Source organism: Haplochromis burtoni, unplaced genomic scaffold, assembly GCF_018398535.1.
Source record: "Haplochromis burtoni strain Fernald_Lab_line unplaced genomic scaffold, NCSU_Asbu1 Contig_2, whole genome shotgun sequence".
In the NCBI taxonomy this organism is placed as follows: Eukaryota; Metazoa; Chordata; class Actinopteri; order Cichliformes; family Cichlidae; genus Haplochromis; species Haplochromis burtoni.
In genome coordinates, this window is record NW_024582363.1 from 1,564,872 (window position 1) to 1,587,757 (window position 22,886).

Consider the following 22,886-nt stretch of genomic DNA (forward strand, 5'->3'; position numbering starts at 1 on the left):
TTCTGTTTGATTGTAGTTTATTGATGGCATGTTTGTTGAAGTACTTCTCCAGCACATTTAGATTGCAAGCTTTGATATGCATAAAACTGGCACCGATGTAATATTTCTGGGGTTTTTTTTAGTTACTATTATTTTCCCATGCAGCTTTCCAAAAATAGAAAAAGATCATCTTAGACTTGATTATCTCCCCCTATTTTACCCAGGCTTAAAAAAAAACAATAACAAAACATAACCACACACATACACTGGATAGTTTGCCATGGAAATTACTTTATTTTAGACAGGCAGCAGAGATCTTTCATGTGAGAGAAGAGACAGAAGGCGATATTGACAATACACATGGTTCATCACAGCTGCACCATTTGGCTCTGGTGGATAAGAGATTTTTTTAAGCCGTTAAATATAAAGCCACATACTGTAACCATACAGACAGAGCAGGGCTGACAAAACTGCAAAACCGCAAGAGTGCTTGCAGAGTTCCTGAGATAGTCTGGCTGTGAGGGAGATGGGGCTGTTGCCAGGCAAAGAGACATTGTAGTTCTCAGGATGTCCCCTCCCCATCAGTAACATTCTCCTTTGAGAGTTTTACAAAAAGGCCAAACATCCTTAATTCATCAATTTTCAAGTACAGAAAATCTTGCATTTTAGGTATGGAGTTTAAAACCACTTTCTTGAATATTTTTCAAAGTCCAGATAAAGTACAATTGCTGCTTTCACTCATCAGATGTTTGATGCTGACACACCTGCCTAACTCCTGGCCATTTCCATTCTTGTGTCCCCCTCTGGACAGCGAGTCTCTTTCTGACAGGCCCTTTAGAGGATAATCAACAATTTAGATATTAACGGCTATAAGAGTAAACATCTCTTGTCTCCGCTCCATTTCCAAAGTGTTGTAACAATGATGACATGTTGTTGTTGTTTTTTTTTAAAAACCCAAAACAAAACAAAGAGAGCATGTTCCCTTCCTGAATCCCAAAGTTTAGTCACCTCACTTAAGTTAAACACCAAGAAGGAAAAACAGTTACAGAGAAGGTGGGAAAGCCCTTTTCTACTAAGATGCTTATTCTCTTGCCCCAGAAGAGCAGGTGCTCAGTAACTACGTCCAAACAGAGTGTAGTACTGGGCCGGCTCCTTGCCGCTGACACACTTTTGTCCAGGTTGGAGGGTCTTCAGAGGAGTGAATGGGATACAGAGGCTCTTGGCTCCCATGGACGGAGCACCAGGCTCCAGGTCCTGGTCCCTAAAAAAAGATCAAGCAAATAGTCCTTCAGTGGTGGAAATTAAGCACTCTGAGCACAACAAGCAAACTGTGGGGGAAATCACAGGAAACATTATGTATACAATACCAATATGTCAGACTTACTTAGCAGTGATTTTCTTGATCCAGTCCTCGCATTCAATTCCTCCACAGAATGGGATCTGGACAATCTATCAAGCAAAGGAAAATATATGAGATCAATTATTTATTCTGATGAGGAAAGACGGTGAGATGTCTGAGCTGTTGTGCCTTGTTTGTGTTACTCACCTTGCCCTGGTCCAACTCTTTCTGGAACTGCTCCATTGTGTCTGCAGCCACCATGTGACTCTTCAGATCATCTGAAGCTCTGATAAATAGACATTAACCAAGTGTTTACAGACACCATGTAATCTCACAGAATCTGTGTACACTTATTTATATTTTAACTTTGACACTTGTATCAATTATTAAATCCTCTAACAAAAAGCCCTGTGGTAGAACTGTCCTCGACTGGGGATGTGTCCATTTGTAACAAAACCTCAGTGTAGTAAGTATAACATACTTTTTGAACAGGCTGTTCTGGATGTCCTCCAGCATGTTGAGCAGATTCTTCTCCACTTCAGCCTCTGGTATTGTCACCTTTGCTCCTGAGTCTCTCCTCACTGCGACACACTGCTTCTGCTGCATGTCTTTAGGGCCCACTTCCAGTCGGATAGGCACTCCCTGGATGAGAGACCCCAACATACAGAACAAGGAGTCAGAAACCAAACTGACATCTGTTTTTTTCCAATTAATATCCTCTGCATCAGGTTAAAACTATAATAAGGATTATGATCATGTTGTTAATGACCTTGAGTTCCCAGTGGTTGAACTTCCAGCCAGGTGAGTAATTGTCTCGGACGTCAGACTTCACCCTGATCCCAGCCTCCTGCAGCCTTTTCAGGTATTTGGTGCACTGAGCCAACAGCACCTCCTTCTCCTGTTCTGGCAAGGTTGCGGTGATCCCACAAGGAATGATGACAACCTGGGAAAGGAAAGAGAAATCTTAGGCTGGCTGTTGCAGCATCATTTACATCAATATAATAAAATTTAAAAAAGGACCTTAACATCTTCATCTGTTACAAAAATAAAATCCCATGTGTACATGTGACTGAGTGTTCACCTGGAGGCAAGCCACTCTGGGTGGCAGCACGAGTCCCATGTTATCTCCGTGGACCATGGTGAGAACACCGATGGTCCTGGTTGTGATTCCCCACGAGTTCTGGAAAGCCAGCTGCTTCTCGCCCGGCCTCTTGGGGTCCTCAAACACAATCTCAAACATCTTGGAGAAGTTCTGGCCCAGATGGTGGGACGTAGCACCCTGAGGAAAAGGGGACTCTTGATTCAATGCAATGTTTACTTGCTTACTTGAGTAAGAGGATTGAGAGAATAAAGCCAGTGTGTTACCTGAATGGCTCGGCCGCTGGCAGAGATGAATGCCTCCACGGTTGTTGTGTAATCTCCTCCTGCAAATTTCTCCTTCTCAGTCTTCCTCCCTTTTACCACAGGGATGGCCATTAGCTCCTCATACACCCTGGCATATAGATCCAGGATTTGCAGAACCTGCATACAGATGACGCATAAACAGCCTTCCAGAAAAACTGTACTCGAACATGTCTGCCTAGGTACGACTGTTTTACATTCTGTCATGTATATTACCTCCTCAGCTGCCTCCTCCTTTGTGGCAAATGCTGTGTGGCCCTCTTGCCACAGGAACTCTCTTGTCCTCAGGAAAGGCTGGGGATGTTTGAACTCCCATCTCTATACAACGGAGAAGAGATGCACACTAAACTGGGTGCTCTTCCATGAGCAATCTTGCAACCATTAACTAAAGAAAAGAAGGGAACACTGACCACAACGTTACACCACTGGTTGAGTTTGATTGGCAGGTCTCTGTGAGACTGGACCCACTTTGCATAGGCTGGATACATCACTGAGATGAATAAAGAGAGATAAATGGGGTTAGGAACAATGTTAAATGTTTTCAAATTTATATGCTGAATGTGAGTCTGCATAGCTTTATGTTAGCCAAAGAGCTGTGGTTCAGACCTGTTTCACTGGTGGGTCTGACAGCGATGGGCTCTGCAAGCTCAGTCTTTCCTGACCGAGTTACCCAAGCAACCTTAAAAAAGGGGAAACCAAAACTGTAATAACAGGATATTGCATATTTACAGTTCTATATTTTTACTACCAGTTGTATTTGTATGATTATCTCATACACGCTCTTTCTGTAAAGAGCACTCGTCTGTTTGGGCAGCTAGGACTGACTGTTTTGACCTGCTGAGAGAATTTTTACGACAGCCACCTTAAATGTTAGGACTTGAACCTTTCAATTAACCTCCTGACATCACTAGGATATAAATGATGGAAGACCATAAAAATAATGGCAGAGTCCCATTTATGGATCAAGACTGTGCTTGATCCATAAATGCATGCGCGAGCATATCATTATGATTTCTTGTAGTTGCCCATTTCTTTAATTTATGTTACCCAGTTTGCTTTTTGTAAACATCAGAAGATGTCCGTGCAAAGTCTCATTTACCTCTGGAGCAAAGTCTGCAATGTGGGACTTCTCCTTCTCCAAAGCTGCCTGAGAGACAAACATAGGGAAGTAGCAGTTCTCCACACCCAGTTTCTTAATTTCCTTGTCAAAGAAGTCTTTAATAGACTCCCAGATTGAGAAAGCCCAGGGTCGCAGCACATAGCAACCGCTGACGTCATAGTACTCAATCATCTCAGCTTTAGTGATGACCTGAGGAGGACAAGAGAGGAATATTAACAGAAGATTTTGACTGACATAGCAAATTGTGCTGTTGGAGTAAAGGGTGATACTCACCTGAGAGTACCAGTCAGCCAGGTTCTCCTCTTTTTTGGCTTCCAGACCCAACCTGACAGGAGATATACAAATGAGTAAGAGTTATAGAAACATTTCATAGGTCTTTTAAGCACAATTTATTGTTAATCATGTGTTTCTTCGACAGAATTTCATTTATTTTCTTCACAAATTTGAGAAAGCGGTGATGAAGCACTGACAGAGAAACACGAACACAACAATCAGCTAATTCTTGGTTAGTGATCACTGCTCCTGAGTGCACAAACACAAGAGTAATGACTGCAATTTCAAGTCAAGTCCATCATGCTGCTTAAAGCAAACTGTATTTCTAAAGCTAACTGACAAAACAGAGCTGGAGCATGAGGGCAAAATGATAATCCTTTTTTTTTGGCACAATGACACTTTTACTGCCTGAGGAACAAAATCTACTTTCTATATATCCATATAGACGTATATAAACCCTTTTCTCTCCCAGCAGGTCTCCAACTGACAGCTTCAAGTGTGCAAAAACAAAAGTGCCAAAAACAAGACTACGAGTCTAAAACCATGTTAGTATGAGGCTTTGTACTCACAGTCTAGAACTTTAGCATGCCAACATGGTAAGCATTAATTCAGTGGGTTAGCATTTAGTAATCCTAAACACAAAACACTGCTCAGGCTGAGGGGAGTGTCAGAGCGACTGTCAGGAAACAATTGCTAGAAAATGCAACTTCTTTAAAAATGTAGCTTTTATTGAACCATATGGCAATTTAAAAAAAAGATAATATTTTACATACAGGACAATTTTAAACATTTTTATTTGTATCATGTTTGCCATTTATTACATTTTTAAGTAATATGTATTGTAAATATGTATTGTTTGGGTGCATCAAAAATGATGCACCAGGCGTTAAGGAGTTAACTCTCCCCCTAGCCCAGGGGTCGGCCGCATGCGGCTCTTTTGTCCTTATACTGCGGCTCCGGGTGGTTTGGGAAAATAAATTAGAAGTATTTAGCTGAAGTGTATTTTATTTGTGTTTAGTTCTTTTTTTAACTTGTAGTTCTAAATTGGAAGATTAGTGTGATTTTGAAATGTAAAAATAAAATTATATCTTATTATTTTTTCATCGCTCAAAATAAGCGTCACACTCGCGGAAGCAGATATACTCGCCAAAACGCTGTGCATTTATCAAGACTTTCAACACCAAGTAGGCCAGTTATGGATCTTCGGATCCGCATTATGTTGTTCTCCACCGTGAACTACGTTAAAAACAAACACCGCTCGCGCCTCACAGATGACAGCAGACGCTGTGCGCAGAGGTTCGGGACCAGAAGTCTTATTGTAAACATATCACGCAGACCAGACGATGTTTGCATGAAAACGCTTTTCAGCATCTCTTTATTGACCACTTTTCACACACGGTTGCTGTACGCATACAGCCGGCTGTAGCTTTTCAGCTCACAGCCCGACAACACAACAGCAGAGAGAGCACAGACTTTAAGGCAGTGAGGCGCGATTGCGGGTGCCGCTCAGGTGCGTCCGCCTCCCCTGCAGCGGCGCTGCAGACCACGCCCCGCCACACACATTAACCAGGTAAAATACATATTTAGGCAGAATTTTGCAAATATCTATTTTTTTTTTAGCAGCATAGTGCTTTTTTCCAAATTACTTTTTAAAAGTCAGGTCAAGGCTCCAAAAGCCCAAAGGCGATATAAGGGTGGCGGCTCACAACAGTTTGTTTCCTACATGGATCATTTTAGTTCAGCTGGGTGTCTTTCCTTTTGTTATCTTTCTTTAAGAGTTCAAAATGTGTTAATTACATAAATAAATGTAATTTTCTCTGTAGCACTTCATGAATTTCATAAGCAACACACCTTAGTTGCTCTGTGGATTATTTTAAAAAGCAGTTAAAAACTTTTCTGTTCATACAAGCCTTTTGTTGATCTACGTATTTTATATTCTTTACATTATGTACATTTGATCTTTTACATTGTGTATAATGTCTATTGATTGTATTGTTTATTTTAATATTTGTGTACAGCGCTTTGTGACTGCCTGTCTGTGAAAAGCGCTTAATAAATAAACTTTACTTACTTTAGTTGTTCACACAAAGCATAAAGGAAAAAAAACCCAATATATACAGCGTTATCTTCACTTTAGATTTCAAAAAGTATTTGCGGCTCCCAGTGTTTTCTTTTGCATGGAAACCGGGTCCAAGTGGCTCTTTGGGTGTAAAAGGTTGCAGACCCCTGCCCTAGCCCCTTATTTACCACTCCCTATATTTAGATATGTACCATTTGTTTTATTGGATAACTTTTAGGCACATTAAATGTAGTGTATTATACAGTAAACAAGGCGCAAATTCAGACAGAACCTATAATTATTATATTATTACAGCAAATTCCATCACTATACATCCGGTAGTTGTCAAGATGATTCACTAAAAGCCAAAAATATCAACCTCTTGATGCTGTGGTGATCATAGAAAACAGATATTTCAATCTGGACCAACCATGGCAACAGTGCCCTCTCTTGACAAACGGCTAAATCATGAATATTAAAAAAATTAGTAATGTAGCACCATCTTAAAGCCAGTAATTTTAGCACACAACAGGCACTGAATATGCAGGAAAAAGCAACCACGTCAGACTCACCGAATCTGATTTCAAAAACCCTCCTCAGTCGGTAAGAAACAGCAGCATAGGCTTGTGCTTCAACCATCTTCGGTTTCCAAATCAACACACCCAAATACCTGTGTGTGAGTGTGTGTGTGTGTGTGTGTGTGTGTGTGTGTGTGCGTGTGTTTATTGTTCTAAGACAAGACACCTGACAGGAAGCTGGTGGTGTTCATACCAACAACAGTCCTGCTTAAAATGTACTACTCATTGGAGTACAACCTCCATCACCTGCTGGGGGTTTCATGTTAAACATTCAAATATATGTTTACCAAACCGTGCATATTCTAATGAGCTCAAATCAGATGTATGAGAATGTGACCAGGTGTAAATGCTTTAATTTAACTCTCCATTTATTGTCAATTTTCAGCAAATTCAAGGACAACCAACTACAGACAGCTGTGCTATTTCTTTTACAATAATCTGCTTTCTTCCCCAATAAATGTTTCCCCCACTCATCACAGTCAGATGTACCCAAAGAACACATTTTAATGTGTTGAAAACCCAAAGACAAACAATAACTTGTATGCAATGCAAACAGTAAAATACTACTATGTTCCTCAATATTCAATGTTCATGGTATTGCATGTAAAAAGGATTATCATTTTAGCTGAAATCATATCAGAGTTGTTGTTATGGAGACCCATTTTAAACCAAAAACTGTGTTAGCTGAAAATTGAAATCTAAATTTAAGCCCGAGCTAGTTCATCTGCATTTGGAAATATGTGAAGAGAGATGGGTGAAGGAGTACTTCCAGTCTCTCACCGTGTCTGTTTCTTGGGTCCTTGACCCTCTCCTGCACCTCCTGCTCCTCCGGAGGACTCCTTGCTCTGGCCTCCTTTGTCTCCTTTACCCTTCTTCCCTCCTCCTCCTCCACCCTGTTTCTCAGACTTGTTCTCCTTCTCCTTGCGGTTTTTGTCCTCTCCTCCTGTACCACCAGCAGCAGCCACTGGTTTGTAGTCTTGTCCAGTGAGAGTCTTGTACTTGCTCTTCAGGTCCAGTAGAGTCTTCACAGCTTCGTCCACCTGGTCCTAAAAAGGAGATATGATTGTTTATGTTTATGTCTGTGCAATTTTAGTTGTATTTAATACCACTCTGTAAGTTCTTACCTTGGGGGCCTTCTCAGACTTTAGCTTCCTCACCAGGTCTCCCTGCTGGGACACCTGTGAGAACAGCTCCTGGGCCTGAAGAGAGGAGTTAGACTGAGTGGAGGCTGAGCTGGCCTGGGTTTGGGTCTGGGCTGGGGTAGCTGGGGCTTGTAATCCCGGTTTGTAATCTTTTCCAGTATTCTGTTTGTACTCTGCCTTCAGAGCCAGCAACTGCTTCACTGCAGCATCTACTTGATCCTGAAAAAGAACCAATGGAAGGAGAAACATCAAGTCAAAGTCAACACCTCAAGGACTACTGAAAGCTACAGAGCCTCAAAAATTTAGGCAAATGGTAAAATCTCACCTTAGGAGCTTTTTCAGCCTTCAGTTTTCTGACCAGTTCTCCTTGTTCAGTGACCTTCTCATAGAGGTCATTGGTGGAGCCATTCTGGACTGGAGCGGGTGCTTTCTGAGGTGGGGCCGCTCCAGGCTTATACTCCTGGCCTGTGATACGTTTGTACTCTTCCTTCAAAGCAAGCAGCTGTTTCACTGCTGCATCAAGCTGGTCCTGAAGAAGATGAAACAAGGAAACTGTAACCCAATTTATTACGATGTTTAGGATTTTTGTGGGTAAAAATATTCCCATTCCAGTGCATGGTGAATATTGTTTTCCCACAATTTACATGCTGGCGACAGCAATCAGCTTTTTTTTTTTCTATCAGGTGTCAGATCATTGTATTACCTAAGATTGGTCACGCATTTTTGATGTTAATTCAGACATTTAGCAGTTTTTGCTTATAGCCTTGTGTTCAGCTATCACTCTGATCAGAACAATCCCTCTGGATTACCCTCTCGCAGACAGCAGTTAGAGGAAATAGATAATTTGGTAATAGTAATAAAGCAAATACACACATTTTTAATATAAGCACTGTTATAATTGTGTGAAACAAGTATGTTAAGCACATGCCGATACGGAACATTTACTGCAAAATTAATTTAAAACCCTAAAACAAAGTTAAAGTAGTGCAGAAAATGTGTGCAAATAAAGCACTGAGTGGTGACACATAATTCATGCCAAAATAAGAGATAATCAAACGTACAATTATCTGTACCAGCCCTGTTACCAGGAACTACGTAATGTTTCCAAGAATAAATCTAACTGGTTCGGCACTGAAGCCATGATAGGATGGATTGTTTATTTTAACACTTGTGTGTGTGTGTCTGAGTAACATTAATAAGTATTAGTGGTTTCAGACTAAGTAACTCCAAATTTCTGACATCCGATTTCCGAGGTGACCGGAATGTGGCATATGAATAAGGCAGGAATTTTTCTACTGTCTGTATTCATCATGCATTTGAATACCTTGGGGGCTTTTTCCGACTTCAGTTTCCTCACTACTTCTCCTTGCTGTGCAACATGTTCATACAGGCCCGAAGAAGAAGGTGGCGAGGAAGAAGAGGTGGCAGTCACGGGAGATGAAGCAGAGGGGGCGGGTGTGGCCATCCCTGGTTTATAATCCTGACCGGTGATCTTTTTAAACTCTGCCTTGAGAGCGAGGAGCTGCTTTACTGCAGTGTCAATCTGGTCCTGGTACCATTAAAAGTGATCTTATAGTAATGGGTATTTCAGAATAAGCTTGACTGTCATGCAAATGGCACGAGGAGGTGGAACGGTCACTGGACAAATGTTGTGGGACATCACAAGGGAAGGACCAGACAAGTGATTTTTGATGCACGAATTCAGCGGATATGAGATGGGACACAAAAAACGAGCGGACAAACAACGTGGGGCATAAAACGAAGATCTGACAAACAGATGAGGATGTGACTATGGATTGGAAAATGCCCTTTACCTTTGGTGCTTGCTCTGCTTTCAATTTCCTGACCAGCTCACCCTGCTGGACAACACGACTGTATGGGCAGGACGTGGAGTCTGAGGAAGAGGTAGATGGGGCTGGCGTTGAGGCTGGAGGAGCCATGCCTGGCTTGTATTCCACACCGGTTTGCTGCTTAAACTGCTCCTGCAGATAAAGAACAGATGAGACTGTCAGTATTTTTTTTTTCAAGCAAAGCCCTTTTTGAACATCAACTCCTGACAATTTCAAGAGAATCTGGATTTAATATTTGCCAGAAGGATCAGAAGGATCACTTCAGCACATGTCTTTGTCTTTATAATACTTTTATTTAAAGCCAGCATACCTTTAGAGAAAGCAGCTGCTTAACAGCCTTGTCCACTTCATCCTTGGGAGCTTTGGCAGCTTTGAGCAGGCGGACAGCTTCGCCCTGTGCTACAATGCTTGAGAACAGGTCAGCTGCTGGGGCTGGCACAGAGGTTTTAGGAGCCTTGGCAGGGCTGGCAGGCTTATACAACAGAGATGAAGATGAAGAAACTGTCAGTTACCAGTTTATCCAAGATGTCTCACATTTTTATCCCATTTTATTCCAAGCTTGCATGCTAAGCTGATGCCCTGAAGGCCCTAGATGCCAGGGAATTTTATTTATTTACTTTTATTTTTAGAAAGACGCTACAAACATAAATATTGTTAGCCTACTGTTGCTAACAATAAAAAAAAGAACACGTGATAAAACTCTGAAGAAGTAAAGAACCAGAAAAGTGTTATTATGACTTAATAGTTTTAGCAGATAACCATCCATTTATCTTTTATCCATAATAATTAAGACGGGTATGGGTAGGTTTGACTTTCCTTTGGTGTATATACACACTAGGACATAAACACACACACACACAATACATTCTCTTCAAAAGTAGGAATGAATAAAATCCACATAAAATTCCCAGAATAAAATCCTTCACACCCTGTGTGACCAACAAGTATAATAGAAGGAGCTTTTCACTAATATTCAACTTTTAAGCTAGAAGCTGTCAGTTTTCAGGCAATAACAAATAATAATATAAAAGGCCGACTGGTAGCTTTCAAACTGGGCCTGAACCTTGTTTAGTTTTCACCTATTATTAGTCTAGCATTTGCTTTACTGGTTAAACCAGTTAGGATTCACAGGGTAGGTTCCTGCTACTGCCACTAATTGTACTGTGCTTTTTGTTTCCGTCTTAGTACATCCAACGCAAACATCAGAGCAAACTTTAAGTAATTCAGATGACTTTATGTCTTTCATACAGGACCATTAGGCGTATAATTGCAAACCCCTTACTGAATACTCACTGTGTTGTCAGAAGCCTGAGTCTTGCTCTTTTCCTTGGATCCAGCTGTTGGCATCTCCTTAGTGTGGCCATCTGGAATGTAGATGAGCACACAAGGACTCTCCTTACAGCTGTTGGGACTGCAGACACAACCCCAGTTAATAAAACAGTAATACAAAAAAATGGATACATGCCCAAAAGGTGTTTTGGTACTGAGCAGATTCGGGTTTTCACTTCTTTACCTGAGTGGCTCATAAGGCTGGTCACAGATGTAGAAGCCCCGCCTCTGGAGCTGGATGATGTCACCTTTCTTCAGGTTCTTCAAACAGGGGTCACCAAGCATCTTTTCTTCCAACTGAGATCAAAAACAGATAATAAAATAACCACATCCATGCAGTATAATGCACACACAGAGCAAATAACTGACCTTGCTATGTTTATTAATGTAGTCCTTGAAGTTGTCGTCTTTGGTGATGACAGCTTTGGAGATGAGTGGTTGATAGTTGACGCAGATGGCTGGCACTGGGAGGGAATTGTTTGTTTCAGCCAGCCAAGTGATCTTTGTTGTCTTCTTGTAGTCTTTGTTGTCCAGATTCAAGCTTGCCTTCATGGACAAAACCTTTCCATCAGCCCCTCTAAGTGATAAGAAAGGGCGACAGCATGAACAGATCAGAGGGAATTCTGATTCTTAAAAGAAATACAGATCATCTAAACGATGGTCATACTTGTTGATCTTGGTGATGATGAGGTTGCCCCAGTTGATAAAAGTAACCGTCTCTCCCTCTGTGAAAGTCTCAGCATCGGCTCCTTCAATCAGAACTCTAGGACCATACCAAACCTCCTTCATCCCAACCTCGGCATTCTAGATAGGCACAGAAATGGCATCAGCTCAGTAGCACTGCAGCAAAGCTACATTGGTGAGTATGCATCAGTGAACTGACTCATGCTATAGTCAAGTGACATAAACTGCAGTTCCTGGAGTGGCTGGTTTTCAAGTAAGGGAGAGTCAGTCCTTATAGCAAAAGATGCTGAATGCTATTAACTGAGATGTTTCAGCTAAAAACCAAGGTGCTCTTCCCAAAAGAGAGTAACACAAGACATGTTAGAGCTAAAAAGATTTTTAGGAATAAAATCAGTTACAATGAGATTTAAATGACAGCTGTTTTGATGGGACAAACTGGACAAAAATATGTAAGTAATCAAAATTGGCGGCAAGCTGTTAAAAACAGAACAAAAAAAACCCCTCAAACCTTGGGATGTTTGGCAATTTCCTTCATCTCCTCTGTAGCCTCTGGGACAGACACTGGCACCACATAGGAGCTGGATAGAGCTGTGTACCTGGGAGCTACCGGGTCTATAACCTAAAACACCAACAGAGAGAGACACATATACACACGCAGAGGTCAGTAAAAGAAAAATCTGCACTTCACATACAAAAAGCTGAGTAATGCAAGAAAAAAGCAAAATATGATGCAACTTTGATGGCTTCTCCAAAAAGAAACAAAAATCTGGACAGAGACGCTTCAGCTCAGTAAGCAATAAATAAAACTAAGCCAGAGGAGGAAAAAAAAGATGATTTCAAGAGTGAATAATGACTGTATGCAAGTTGGGAAACAAGCTTTTATTCAGCTGCTTACTCAGTCGCTATCCGCTTCCACTATTTTACCAGCCAGCCTGGATGTAAATGACAACTGAAGGATTTGAAAAAACGTTTTCATAACTGATTATAACGTATCGTACACACACTTTTCATGTTGTTCCACAAAGTTATTTATTGAAGATCTAGTCATAAAAGTCACCATTTCTCACAGATACTACTGCTAAAAAGTTTCAAGTCATTTTGTCTATTTAAAAAAATCATTTTTAATATAACAAAAACATTCAGAAAAGTTGCAACCATCACTGATGTGCTTCAGTGGCACACGGGTTTCTCTGATGCAAGTTTACTATGTTAAAGATCAACAACTTTGGTTGATTAGAATATCAGCCCTTGTGGTCTTGAATGTAATCTTAAAATGGGGAGAAAAAAGCAAAAAAAACAAAAAACAAAACATGGTTTTGAAAGTTGTCAGGGTAACAATTCACATATTATTTTCATAAAAATCAAGATCTCATACACACTCTGTATGAAGCCCTTTACAAATTGTCTTACCAATATGTACCATTTTATGAATCTGCCACTGGAAGACCTGTGACCTGTTCACAAATTAAAGACTTGGGTGTTCTCACTCAGTAATGCATGATTAACTATATGAAAGGGCAACTTCTTCATCACAAAAAATACATAAATAAAACTGAAGTGGCGTAAAGGATGAAAAAGAGACAACAGATTCATAGGAAGATAAAGACAAACTGCCTTTTTGGTTATAAACATGCTGTTCAGGGCAGTTAATATGGAATATATTGAAGCATTTCCTGTATCTTCAGTGAATATGCTTTAGATTTGACATTTGTTCAATCTGTGTAAACATGTATAGAATAAAAACAACCATATTTACTTTACTCAGAGTGTTTGGGAAGGGAAGCCAACAGTCACGTGACCCTAAATAACCACTATTTTAAAAACCTTATTTTGTATTGACTTAAAATTGTCTGTTGCATTGTGCCAACCTATTGTTTGGAATCCTATTGTTTGGGCTGGTAAAATAGCGCAAGCCATTGGCGGGCTTTCAGATTAACCAGCACATGATGGAAGCAGGGAGAGTGACAATGAGGAAGAGCAGGAGGAGCAGGAGGTGGAGGAGTACCTTCAGACAGCTAACGGGCAGCTTGGAAACAGAAGAGTGAGATGCTGTTTAATGTCAGATACGATAGAGGAAGAGAGAGAGGAAGAGACAGACACATTTACACAGAATGATCCATTCACAGAACTTATCCTTGCTGCTTTGTTACACTCTCCTGATTTGGTTTGTGTCTTATGTCAACGTCCAACGTCCTGACCACAAATGCATGTATGAATAAAATAGTGAATTATAATTTTTTCAAATGGACGACAGGGAAATCAAAACAGGGGAAGCAGAAGAGGAAGTGAAAGCTGAGTGATGAGAGTAATAAGCAACTAAAGAATAAACTAATATGGAGCCTACTTTATTTCACTAAGCTTGGTGTAATTATCCATTACATTCAATAAAAGAAGACTTATTCTGCCTTGTTTTATCTACCAGTGGTGCATGACCCATTAAGCATGTGTCTCTATGATGTCAGTAATTGTGGATATTGCTAATATGGTCATCAGTTTGCTGTCAGCATAAAAGCTCCTCCCACATGCTGTTAAGCTCTGGCTGCCCCTTATTAACAGAAATCAGAATAAAGCTTATTTAATGGAGGGTCAAGAGCTACCGTGGGTGAATTGATTAGCTACATAATGGTCGAGTTTAAGATGAATAAGCATTATATTGGATTATTAACCCTTTAAAACCACTGCAGTACAGTCCAAAGATACAATACACACCTAGAAATCAGCTTTGAAGTCATGTTTTGATTTTACACAATGTGGAAAAATGGCTACTATTTAAAAACGCCTAAAAATGGCAGGTATATTACTTCAACAACAGGAAAATATTTTAGCCTTGTCAAACAGACCAACAGTGTAAAGTTCCTAAAAACTGACCTAACCTGTTCTGGCACATAAGACTAAAGCACACAGTGGAATCACATTCACTGAGATTCATGTGGTCCAAAACAAAAATGAAAGTGATCATTAACAAATATGTAACAGGTAACAATTATTATTATTACTATTATCATTATCATTACAACTCATCACCAGAGACAGAAAATGTGAGATTTATTGTGTTGGCCATTAATGCCCTATTTCTAACTTGATTTTGGTTGAGCTTAAAACATAAGTAAATAAGTAAAGCTAAATCAAATGCTTTCAAACCCAAATGCCTGCAAAGACACTAGGATGGAATGGTAGGAACAGTACGAGGCACTGGTGAGTAAACTGTCTGTTAAAAAGCTCCATATTTGAAGATTTATATAATAAAAGGAAAATAAAAGGTGAATTAAAAGCAGACGGCTGCTCACAGTTACAAAGTCTTGATTAGCAGAATAGAATTAGACAAAATTCATCTCTTAAATACCTGTTAAAAAAAACAAAACAAAAAAAAAACAAAACAGCCACCTTAAAACATCCCCTTGCTAGCATGAAGAAAGTTTATGAGAATAATGTAACTATCTGACAACTGCAAGGAGCAGCTGGTTAGTTGAACATGCACATGAGACCTTTGCAAAAACAGAGACAGCTGTCTTTAAATCGACCTCACTGCCACATGATCACTGCCAATTGGTAGCTGTTGAATTTAACCACTCTTGGATATAAATCCTTGTATAGGTCATACGTTTAAAACAGACTTTGTTTTTGTTTATTTTTTGAGGGAAAAAAAAAAACTGCTTTCACTTTCTTTACATTTAAACTGATGGTTCACACCTTCTTCCTGACTCTGGGATGAAGCAGCAAGTGCCAGCAAGGAAGACCACACAGAGGAAGCAACACTGACGTCCAGACAGTTGAAAATGAGGACATCAAATCATGAATACCAACATACGTGGGACGTGAAATGAAGCACCTAGTTTGGTTTTTCAGGTTTTCTGTGTTATTGGGGTTAATAAGCAGGCTGAGATTGGGGGTAATGAGGCAGAAGAGGAGGTGGCAAATGAAAGCATTTAAGAGAATGAAAAGAGCAAAGCCATGCCAGCAGTGAATTTGCAGAGCCTGTTTTTTTACTACAGATTCATTACATATACTTGAACGCTGGTAGATTTACACTTATACCTCTATGCTCACACGTGACATCTCTAACATATAAGTCAGGTTTTGACTGAAGAAAAATCCAAAACTAATTCACAAAGCAGGAAATAAAGTTATTTTGTGTGCAATTTAATATATCAAACTTATGTTCACTGTGCTCATATAAGCCCAATAAATACATTTATTTGTGTTGCTGCAGCAAAGCTAAACAGGCTTTAACAACAACTGATTAAAATTCATGATCAGAAACATTTTAAATGTTCTACTGACAAAAATTTAGACACAGATGAAATATAGCAAAATTTTAAATGTACCTTCTTATTGAAGGCCCAGATCTTGTCCCACTCCATGTTAACCACAGACCTTGATCCACCCTAGGGAAAAAAACAGGGATTAATAAATAGAAAAAAAAAAAGCACATTTTTATTTAAGAATGTACTCATTTGCATCAACATTGTGGTTTTCACTTAGCACAGATTATTGCATCTTCTTTAAAATGCACCTGGGCTGCTATGAACTGCTTCAGACCCTCCACAGTCATTCCTCTTCTCAGCACTCCTCTGACAGTGGGGAACCGAGGATCATCCCTGAAGGACAAGACCCCCAAAAAAGTCAAAAGAGCACTTAAAGGGAGAGAGAGATAAAAAAGAAAAACAAACTAAGCCAAACTCACCATCCATCAACATATCCCTGATCAACAAACCAGGTGAGCTTCCTCTTGGAGAGCACCGTGTTGTTGAGGTTGAGTCTGGCGTACTCCCAGACGTAGGGCTTCCTGAGGCCCAGAGCATTGATTATCCAGTAGAACTGCTCATCACGATCATGATACTCAGTGGTCCTAAGAGCATGGGTAACGCCCTCTAGGCTGTCCACAATGGGGCAGGCAAAGTCATATGTTGGGTAGATGCTGAAAGCAAAGAAGATGAGATGTATTATCAAACTTAATTATCTGAATGTGCTCAATTTTTACCACACACACACGCCGTGATTTGTTCCAAGGTACACAAAAACACAGCAAATTCAGAGTGACTTCTGTTATGCTCAACAATAAAGCCTTCACTGACCGACTGCTGCTGTAATGACCAACCCGTTAACTCAACTTGAGTGGTCCAGTCAACTTTAGAAAACATTTTAACCTTTTCACGCATAGCGGTCACTACAGTTGACAGCTATTCAAAGGCTTTTTCCTTGTATTTGTGTCAGTGTTGATGGTATACTTGCACATAAACCACTGCATTGGACACTGATGTGTCACTCCATACACATCAGTTATCCACCTAAGTGGATATGTAAAAAAAACTCTTTGAAAAGTACATGTTTAAAAAATGAAGTTCAAAAATCTTTGTTTCATGCCTAAAGATGAATAAAAATACTTAAGAAAAAAATCCTGATTGAGGTTGTCAGAATTCATGCATGAAAAGGGTTAAACCCCTGCATGGATTACGTTTATCGCCAAGTTCTATATGATTGCTTGTTTTTTGTCAGTGCACATTGCTGGTTACTTTAGCATGCATCTAAAAAACAAACAAAAAAACAAACAAACATGTGTCTCCATTTTTACCAGGTGGATAGTTAACATCTAGACAGACCTCATGAGATAAGTGATAAATGTGAAGAGCCACTACAAAGGCTGTGAATAAAGTTCAGAAATTTCCACGTATTTAAATAAAAAAAAAACAAAAAAAACAAACAAAAAAAACAAAAAACAACAACCTTGGTTTCATGCTGTTCTCTTTTGTTAATGCAAAATGAAAAAAAAGAACAAAAATGATCAATTTGACCAACTAAAATAAACCTACAACACAATATGCAAGTATGCAACACACATTTTCTTTAATACAAATTGAAAAAGTGCAAATTATAGTCAACATTTTGGATGCCACAGAAACTAGAGATTAATTCCTCATCAATTTTAGGATTTTGATTACTGGAATAAATAAAAATTGTTATTAATACCAGAGCAGTTTTTGAATAACATGACTTCCTCTGTTCGTGTTAATGCTAATTTCTGCTTTCTACGCTTTTCTTTTTATTCTGTGTATATAAATGCTACAATTCAGACTAATAATAGAATAAAGCCACATACTTGTAGGTGTTTCCTGTGCGAGGGTGGGCTGCGTTCTTGCAGCGGTAGAGGGTGGGGTCTCTCATGCAGCCATTGTTGGAGTTCATGTCAATCTTTGCCCTCATGCAGCATGTCTGACCGTACTCTGTTCCCGCTTTCATCTCCGACCACATCTTCATGTTCTGCTCCACGGCTGCAAGAGAGAGACACAGAGAGGAGTTGTATAAAAAAAAAATCACATGTTGCTAGGCTTCAGCATTCACTGACAGGTCATCATCATCGTCCCGTCCTAAGCCGTACAATTGTTTCTGCAGGTGGACTCAACACGCTGCTCCCTCTCCTGCTTCATCTGCTCAGGTGGGGTGTTGTCGATGTAAGCTTTGCCCTCAGCAAGCAGCTTCTCTGCAAACTTCATTATAGTGGGAAAGTGGTCACTGGTGTAAGTGAACTGGTCTGGACGGATCTGGAGCATGGCAACATCTTCCAGGATCACCTAAAGAGCAGCACAGCAAAGAAATGTGAACACAAAACTTACACTTCGTGGTTTTTTTTGTTATTATATTTATTTATCCAAGTAACAACAAAATAAATAAATAAATAATATCTTACCTTCTCAAAGTCCTCCTTCTCCTTCTCAGGGTTGGTGTCATCGAAGCGCATGATGAGCTTGCCTTTAAATGTGACCTGGTAGTGCTGGTTGAGCAGGGCAGCCTTGGCATGTCCGATGTGCAGGTATCTGTCCAAGGGAGGCAGAGAAAAAGTTAGGGAAGCTAGTAAATTAACAAACGTTTCTTCTAAACTCCAGATTCAAGTCGTACCCGCTGGCCTCAGGAGGGAACCGAACCACCACCTTGCCCATCTCAGCTCCTGGCAATTCCACAAACTTCCCGACATCCGCCTTTTTCCCTTCCAACTGTGAAAATGACACAATCAGTCAAGAATGGAATTAAAAAGTGCATTTATATCTTACATGGGTCACAAACATAATAATCAAGCGTTAAACATTCAAACATCAAAGTTTAATGTACCAGTTTAGTTTAAAGAGATAAAAACAACATGTTTGGTGGCTTTATAAACATTAACATCTATTCTTTTTTCTTTGCATCTTCAGGTTAAGGATTCGGGTCATGCTCACCCAGTTTTACAATCATAGTTTGCCACAATGAACACTGACAAAATAACACTTACTTTGTTTTTGTTCATTGAAGCCTTCTTACTGGTGTACTTGTTGCCTACAGCAGTGAAAGGAACTTGTGAGCTCAGGAAGAAGAACCAGCGGCTGACATGGGAAAAGGATTTGCCCTGCTTTGGCCATTCCCCATGATCTGTGGATAAAGAGTCACAATCTGTAGTGCTGATTTTAAAATGTTTAGTTACACATATTTCACACTAAAATCAGTCAGAGAAAAAAGCTGTTAAATCCTGGATGTTACTGACCTTTGAGAGCAGCCCAGACAGACAGATCAGCCAGGGTGAGGGCATGCCCAACCAGGAAGGTCCGCAGTGAGAGAGCCTTGTCCAGTTCAGCCAGTGCCACAGTCAAATCTGGCTGATTACACAGACTGCGAGCACTAAACTCCAGCCAGTGGTCAACCTGAAGACATCATGAAGAAAAAATTAAACGAGCATTCAGAACAATTGCAAAACATCACAGATATGCACAAACATACACACCTCAGTCTGCTCCATCATGTTGGATCCATACAGGCCAAGAGCAGGAGCAACCCGAGCCAAGTAGCGACAGATAGAGTTGTCATCGCTGAACTGGACTGAACTGAGAGAAGGAAAATGAGAAGAGACAGTTGAGATAAACGAATGTAAACTCCACATCTCTTATTTTGTACAGCATGTAAATTAAACTCGACCTGCAGCTCGATAATTGTGGCACCTACTCTGAGATGTGAAGCCGCGTGTCTTTGCCTTCCTCCACTGATACCTGCACACTGCTCTTCACATGTTCAGCTGTCAGAAGTGCCCCTGCAAGACAGACAAGACAACACAGTGTTTTTTAGTGTTTTTACTCTCACACTCCAAAGCACAGCTCCAGAAAACAGTCAAATTTGATCAATGCATACCTGCACACTCAAACAGATATGAAATCTGACAACCAGGTGAACTGGTCCAGTGACACAAAGCACGCAAGCTGCAATCTTTCCCGTAACTCTGCACAACACCTACCTTAAGTTCAATCTGCTTCAAAGGCTTTTTGTACTGAATCCATATTCAACTCCAGACCTTTTATCTGCTTATTTCTTTTCATTTGTTTTCAAACTAAACAAACTGAACAATGGCATAAGCTCACATACAGACAAAATTACATTATTAGTTGTGTTACAGGTCTCACAATTTCACAGTAATATTGTAACAGTATGCCACAGTTAATCTAGGAGGCCAATAAAAATTCTTTTTTATTTCTGAGCTCATAACAAGCCTTGGTAAAGAACTCAAATAGATAACCCCCAAAATTCTGTAATCTGCTACACTGAACAAGCCCATGAGACAGAGTTGCTGAACATTTCATACACAGAGGTGACGTTCCTTTGAATAACTGATGTAATCTTTTGATGAGCATGCCAAACATTCATAGAGCTACCGTGAATATTTTCTAAGGATTTTTACCACACTTCACTAGTGACTGCAACATACAATTCCTACTGCCAGTTTGACCGGAGTGATTCAGAAGGCGGACCCTCGCCGTTTCGTAGAATATTGTAAAGTCATGGTTCCCTTGGAAAATGGCTTAGCATTCATAGAAAATCTAAAGCTGTGTGGTGGGTGTCTGCTCATACTGTGGAACACAAGTCCTTAGAAATGATGTAAGTTGTAAAGACCAAAAGAAGAGCAGGGTTTAGAGCTTAATTGTCTGCTGTAGTTGCAGTAAAATATAAATATAATAAATATAAATGACGTCCAAACAAATAGTACCCCCTTTCCTCCAGATTTTAGATAAGGCAACAGAGTCCAACTTCTTGAAATACAAATAAGTGATACTTACTGTGTACTTATCTTTGTCATAGAATAATGAAAGAGCAGACCTCACCTGGCCATGAAAAGTGCTTGCCTGTCCAACTAATTTTGAGCATCTGAAATGGAGGACTATGTATAAAAACAGCAATAAACCCAAACCAGTGCTTTTGTTAAACCTCCTGAACTAAAGCTGAAAGTCTGAACTTCAATCACAATCTTGATTTTTTTCATGTACAGAGGCAAAGCTGTAAAGAAAGTATCTAAATACCTACAGATTTTATTGTAAGGTTTATATAGTCATATATTGGCCTGTCTACAGCTGGTGTATACATGCTCTGTATAAATATGCATGTATGTACAGCTGTAACTGTATGTTTACAGGTGCATTCCGGCATATCACCATTATAAAGGAAAGCTTCTCTCTGAATTTGTTGCGCCCTCGCATACATTCCAAGCACCTGCATTTCTAAAAAACCGAAAGAACACAGTGCAGGACTAATCATCCCCATCCAGTTCTACTACGTTTCAGGAGGCTTGCATCAGCCTGCTGTGCTCAGTAAAAAAATAGCTACACAGGGGCGCTGTTCAGCAATTATGAACGCTATTCATTTCATTAGCTTGCTTTTGGAAATAACTTCACAAAAATAATCCCTATAAATTATTTTCCACAGTTGATTGAACGTGTCAGAGTGGTCTGCCACAATGCATTCAGTTTCAGCAGCTTATAAAAACCGAAAGCTGCCCAGCTGAGCTAACCGGCCGGTCTTTAGCTAATGTCAACGTGTCAACCAACGTGTTTCATTTCCAAGTTCAAAAAGACTTTTTCTGTGTAATGTACTCATGATATGTAGATGTTACAGTGGAAGCAGGTGGATAAGAGTTAGAACCGCTGTTTTGAACAAAAAGAACATTTCGTGAACTGTTCACGTGTTGTGGTTTTGGTTTCAGAAGTGCCTACTGGCTAGCTAGCCTTAGCTAGTATTTGTATGCATCTACAGATCACCAATCTCCATTGATTTATGGATGAAGTCACACTCTTAACTTCATATTTTATTTGAAACAAGAGCTACTACTCATTTCACGATATTTTAACACTTTATATCATCTGCTATTAAATTCGGGTCGTGTACAATGATCAAATATAAGTCGTTTTAATTACAAAATAAAACTCCAACTTATTTTTTTCACATCTTCATGTCTGTCTTAACAAGATTCATCCCAACGACTGATTTTTGATATTATAATTATATATTTTCCAGTTTAGTATGACACACAGGTGTAAGAAAGCTGATGTCACTCGCAACCTTTCATGCACACACACGGCTAATAGCAGAAAGTCACGTTATTTGGGGATCTCAGGGTGTAACTCACCGAGAGGAGGATTGCTTGTGTTGATGGTGAGATTTAACGCCATACTGCAAAATCCGGCTTCCACACAGGTGGTTACGAGACCCAGCTGAAGTTAACTGGCATGTACAAGAGGTCCACAGCACAGAAAACACTACTCCAGACACAGGAGAGAGAACGAGCTGAGTCGTTCTTCTTCGCCTTTCTTTGCGATTTACGGCAGCTGACATCCCTTTGAGTTACACTACTGCCCTCTTCTGGTTGTAATGGTCAATCGTCTGCCATGTGATCTATGCAGTTGTTCAAATCAAATTATTTCACATAAATCCATTTTTACCAACTTAGATTAGTTAAAATCTATGAAGATTTACCAAGAGTCAAAAGTCGCACCTTTACAGTTTGTATCTTATCAACCCTTTTGCGATTCTCTTGGCTTTCATTAATAACTATAAGGTCAAGAAGATAAAGAAAATTGGTATTTTTGCAGGAAATATGACCCATAAAATTATTTTAATGTTATATTGATGTTAATATGTATAATATTTTCTGTTCAATACAATGTTTTTCTTTTTCATCTTTCAGCTCTAGGCCTGTGTAGGGTCTGTCTTTTCTAACATGCCGACTAACGATGTTGTCAAAGAATAATTACAATACTTAAACAGTGCTTCAAGATTGCATTAACTGGCTAATCCTTGATCATTTAGCTTTAACTTTATATCTCACTGAAATATTAGTGTATTTC

General features: G+C 39.8%; 1 protein-coding gene across 3 annotated transcripts; it reads right to left on the reverse strand.

The window, feature by feature from the left end:
• Positions 1 to 250: 250 nt before the first annotated feature.
• Positions 251 to 22,346, reverse strand: eprs1 (glutamyl-prolyl-tRNA synthetase 1). 3 transcript variants are annotated; one of them, XM_005913069.2, is made up of 36 exons: positions 22,169 to 22,346; positions 19,723 to 19,807; positions 19,505 to 19,604; positions 19,268 to 19,424; positions 19,019 to 19,155; positions 18,649 to 18,743; positions 18,440 to 18,566; positions 18,131 to 18,323; positions 17,852 to 18,023; positions 16,439 to 16,672; positions 16,268 to 16,352; positions 16,080 to 16,139; positions 13,760 to 13,780; positions 12,263 to 12,373; positions 11,738 to 11,874; positions 11,440 to 11,647; positions 11,255 to 11,367; positions 11,035 to 11,152; positions 10,052 to 10,213; positions 9,706 to 9,873; positions 9,216 to 9,440; positions 8,217 to 8,420; positions 7,874 to 8,110; positions 7,530 to 7,795; positions 4,113 to 4,164; positions 3,819 to 4,028; positions 3,326 to 3,398; positions 3,130 to 3,209; positions 2,936 to 3,037; positions 2,684 to 2,839; positions 2,400 to 2,597; positions 2,088 to 2,261; positions 1,800 to 1,960; positions 1,526 to 1,604; positions 1,364 to 1,428; positions 251 to 1,240 (listed from the first exon to the last, which is right to left on the reverse strand). In XM_005913069.2, the coding sequence occupies exons 1-36, from the start codon at positions 22,209 to 22,211 to the stop codon at positions 1,090 to 1,092; spliced, it is 4,959 nt and encodes a 1,652-aa protein (XP_005913131.1). In that variant the 5' UTR covers positions 22,212 to 22,346; the 3' UTR covers positions 251 to 1,089. The 3 variants fall into 3 exon arrangements, with proteins under 3 accessions (XP_005913131.1, XP_005913132.1, XP_005913133.1); XM_005913070.2 differs by lacking the exon at positions 13,760 to 13,780; XM_005913071.3 differs by lacking the exon at positions 9,216 to 9,440 and having other exon boundaries at positions 22,169 to 22,345.
• Between the last annotated feature and the right edge of the window lie 540 nt (positions 22,347 to 22,886).

Excerpts from the sequence above, each read along its gene's own strand:
- eprs1 (XM_005913069.2), bottom strand. The coding sequence starts at position 22,211 with ATGGCGTTAAATCTCACCATCAACACAAGCAATCCTCCTCTCG. Across the intron at positions 19,425-19,504 it reads ACATGATGGAGCAGACTGAG|GTTGACCACTGGCTGGAGTT; the intron begins GTGTGTATGTTT and ends TGATGTCTTCAG. Across the intron at positions 11,153-11,254 it reads CAGCCTTATGAGCCACTCAG|TCCCAACAGCTGTAAGGAGA; the intron begins GTAAAGAAGTGA and ends TTGTGTCTGCAG.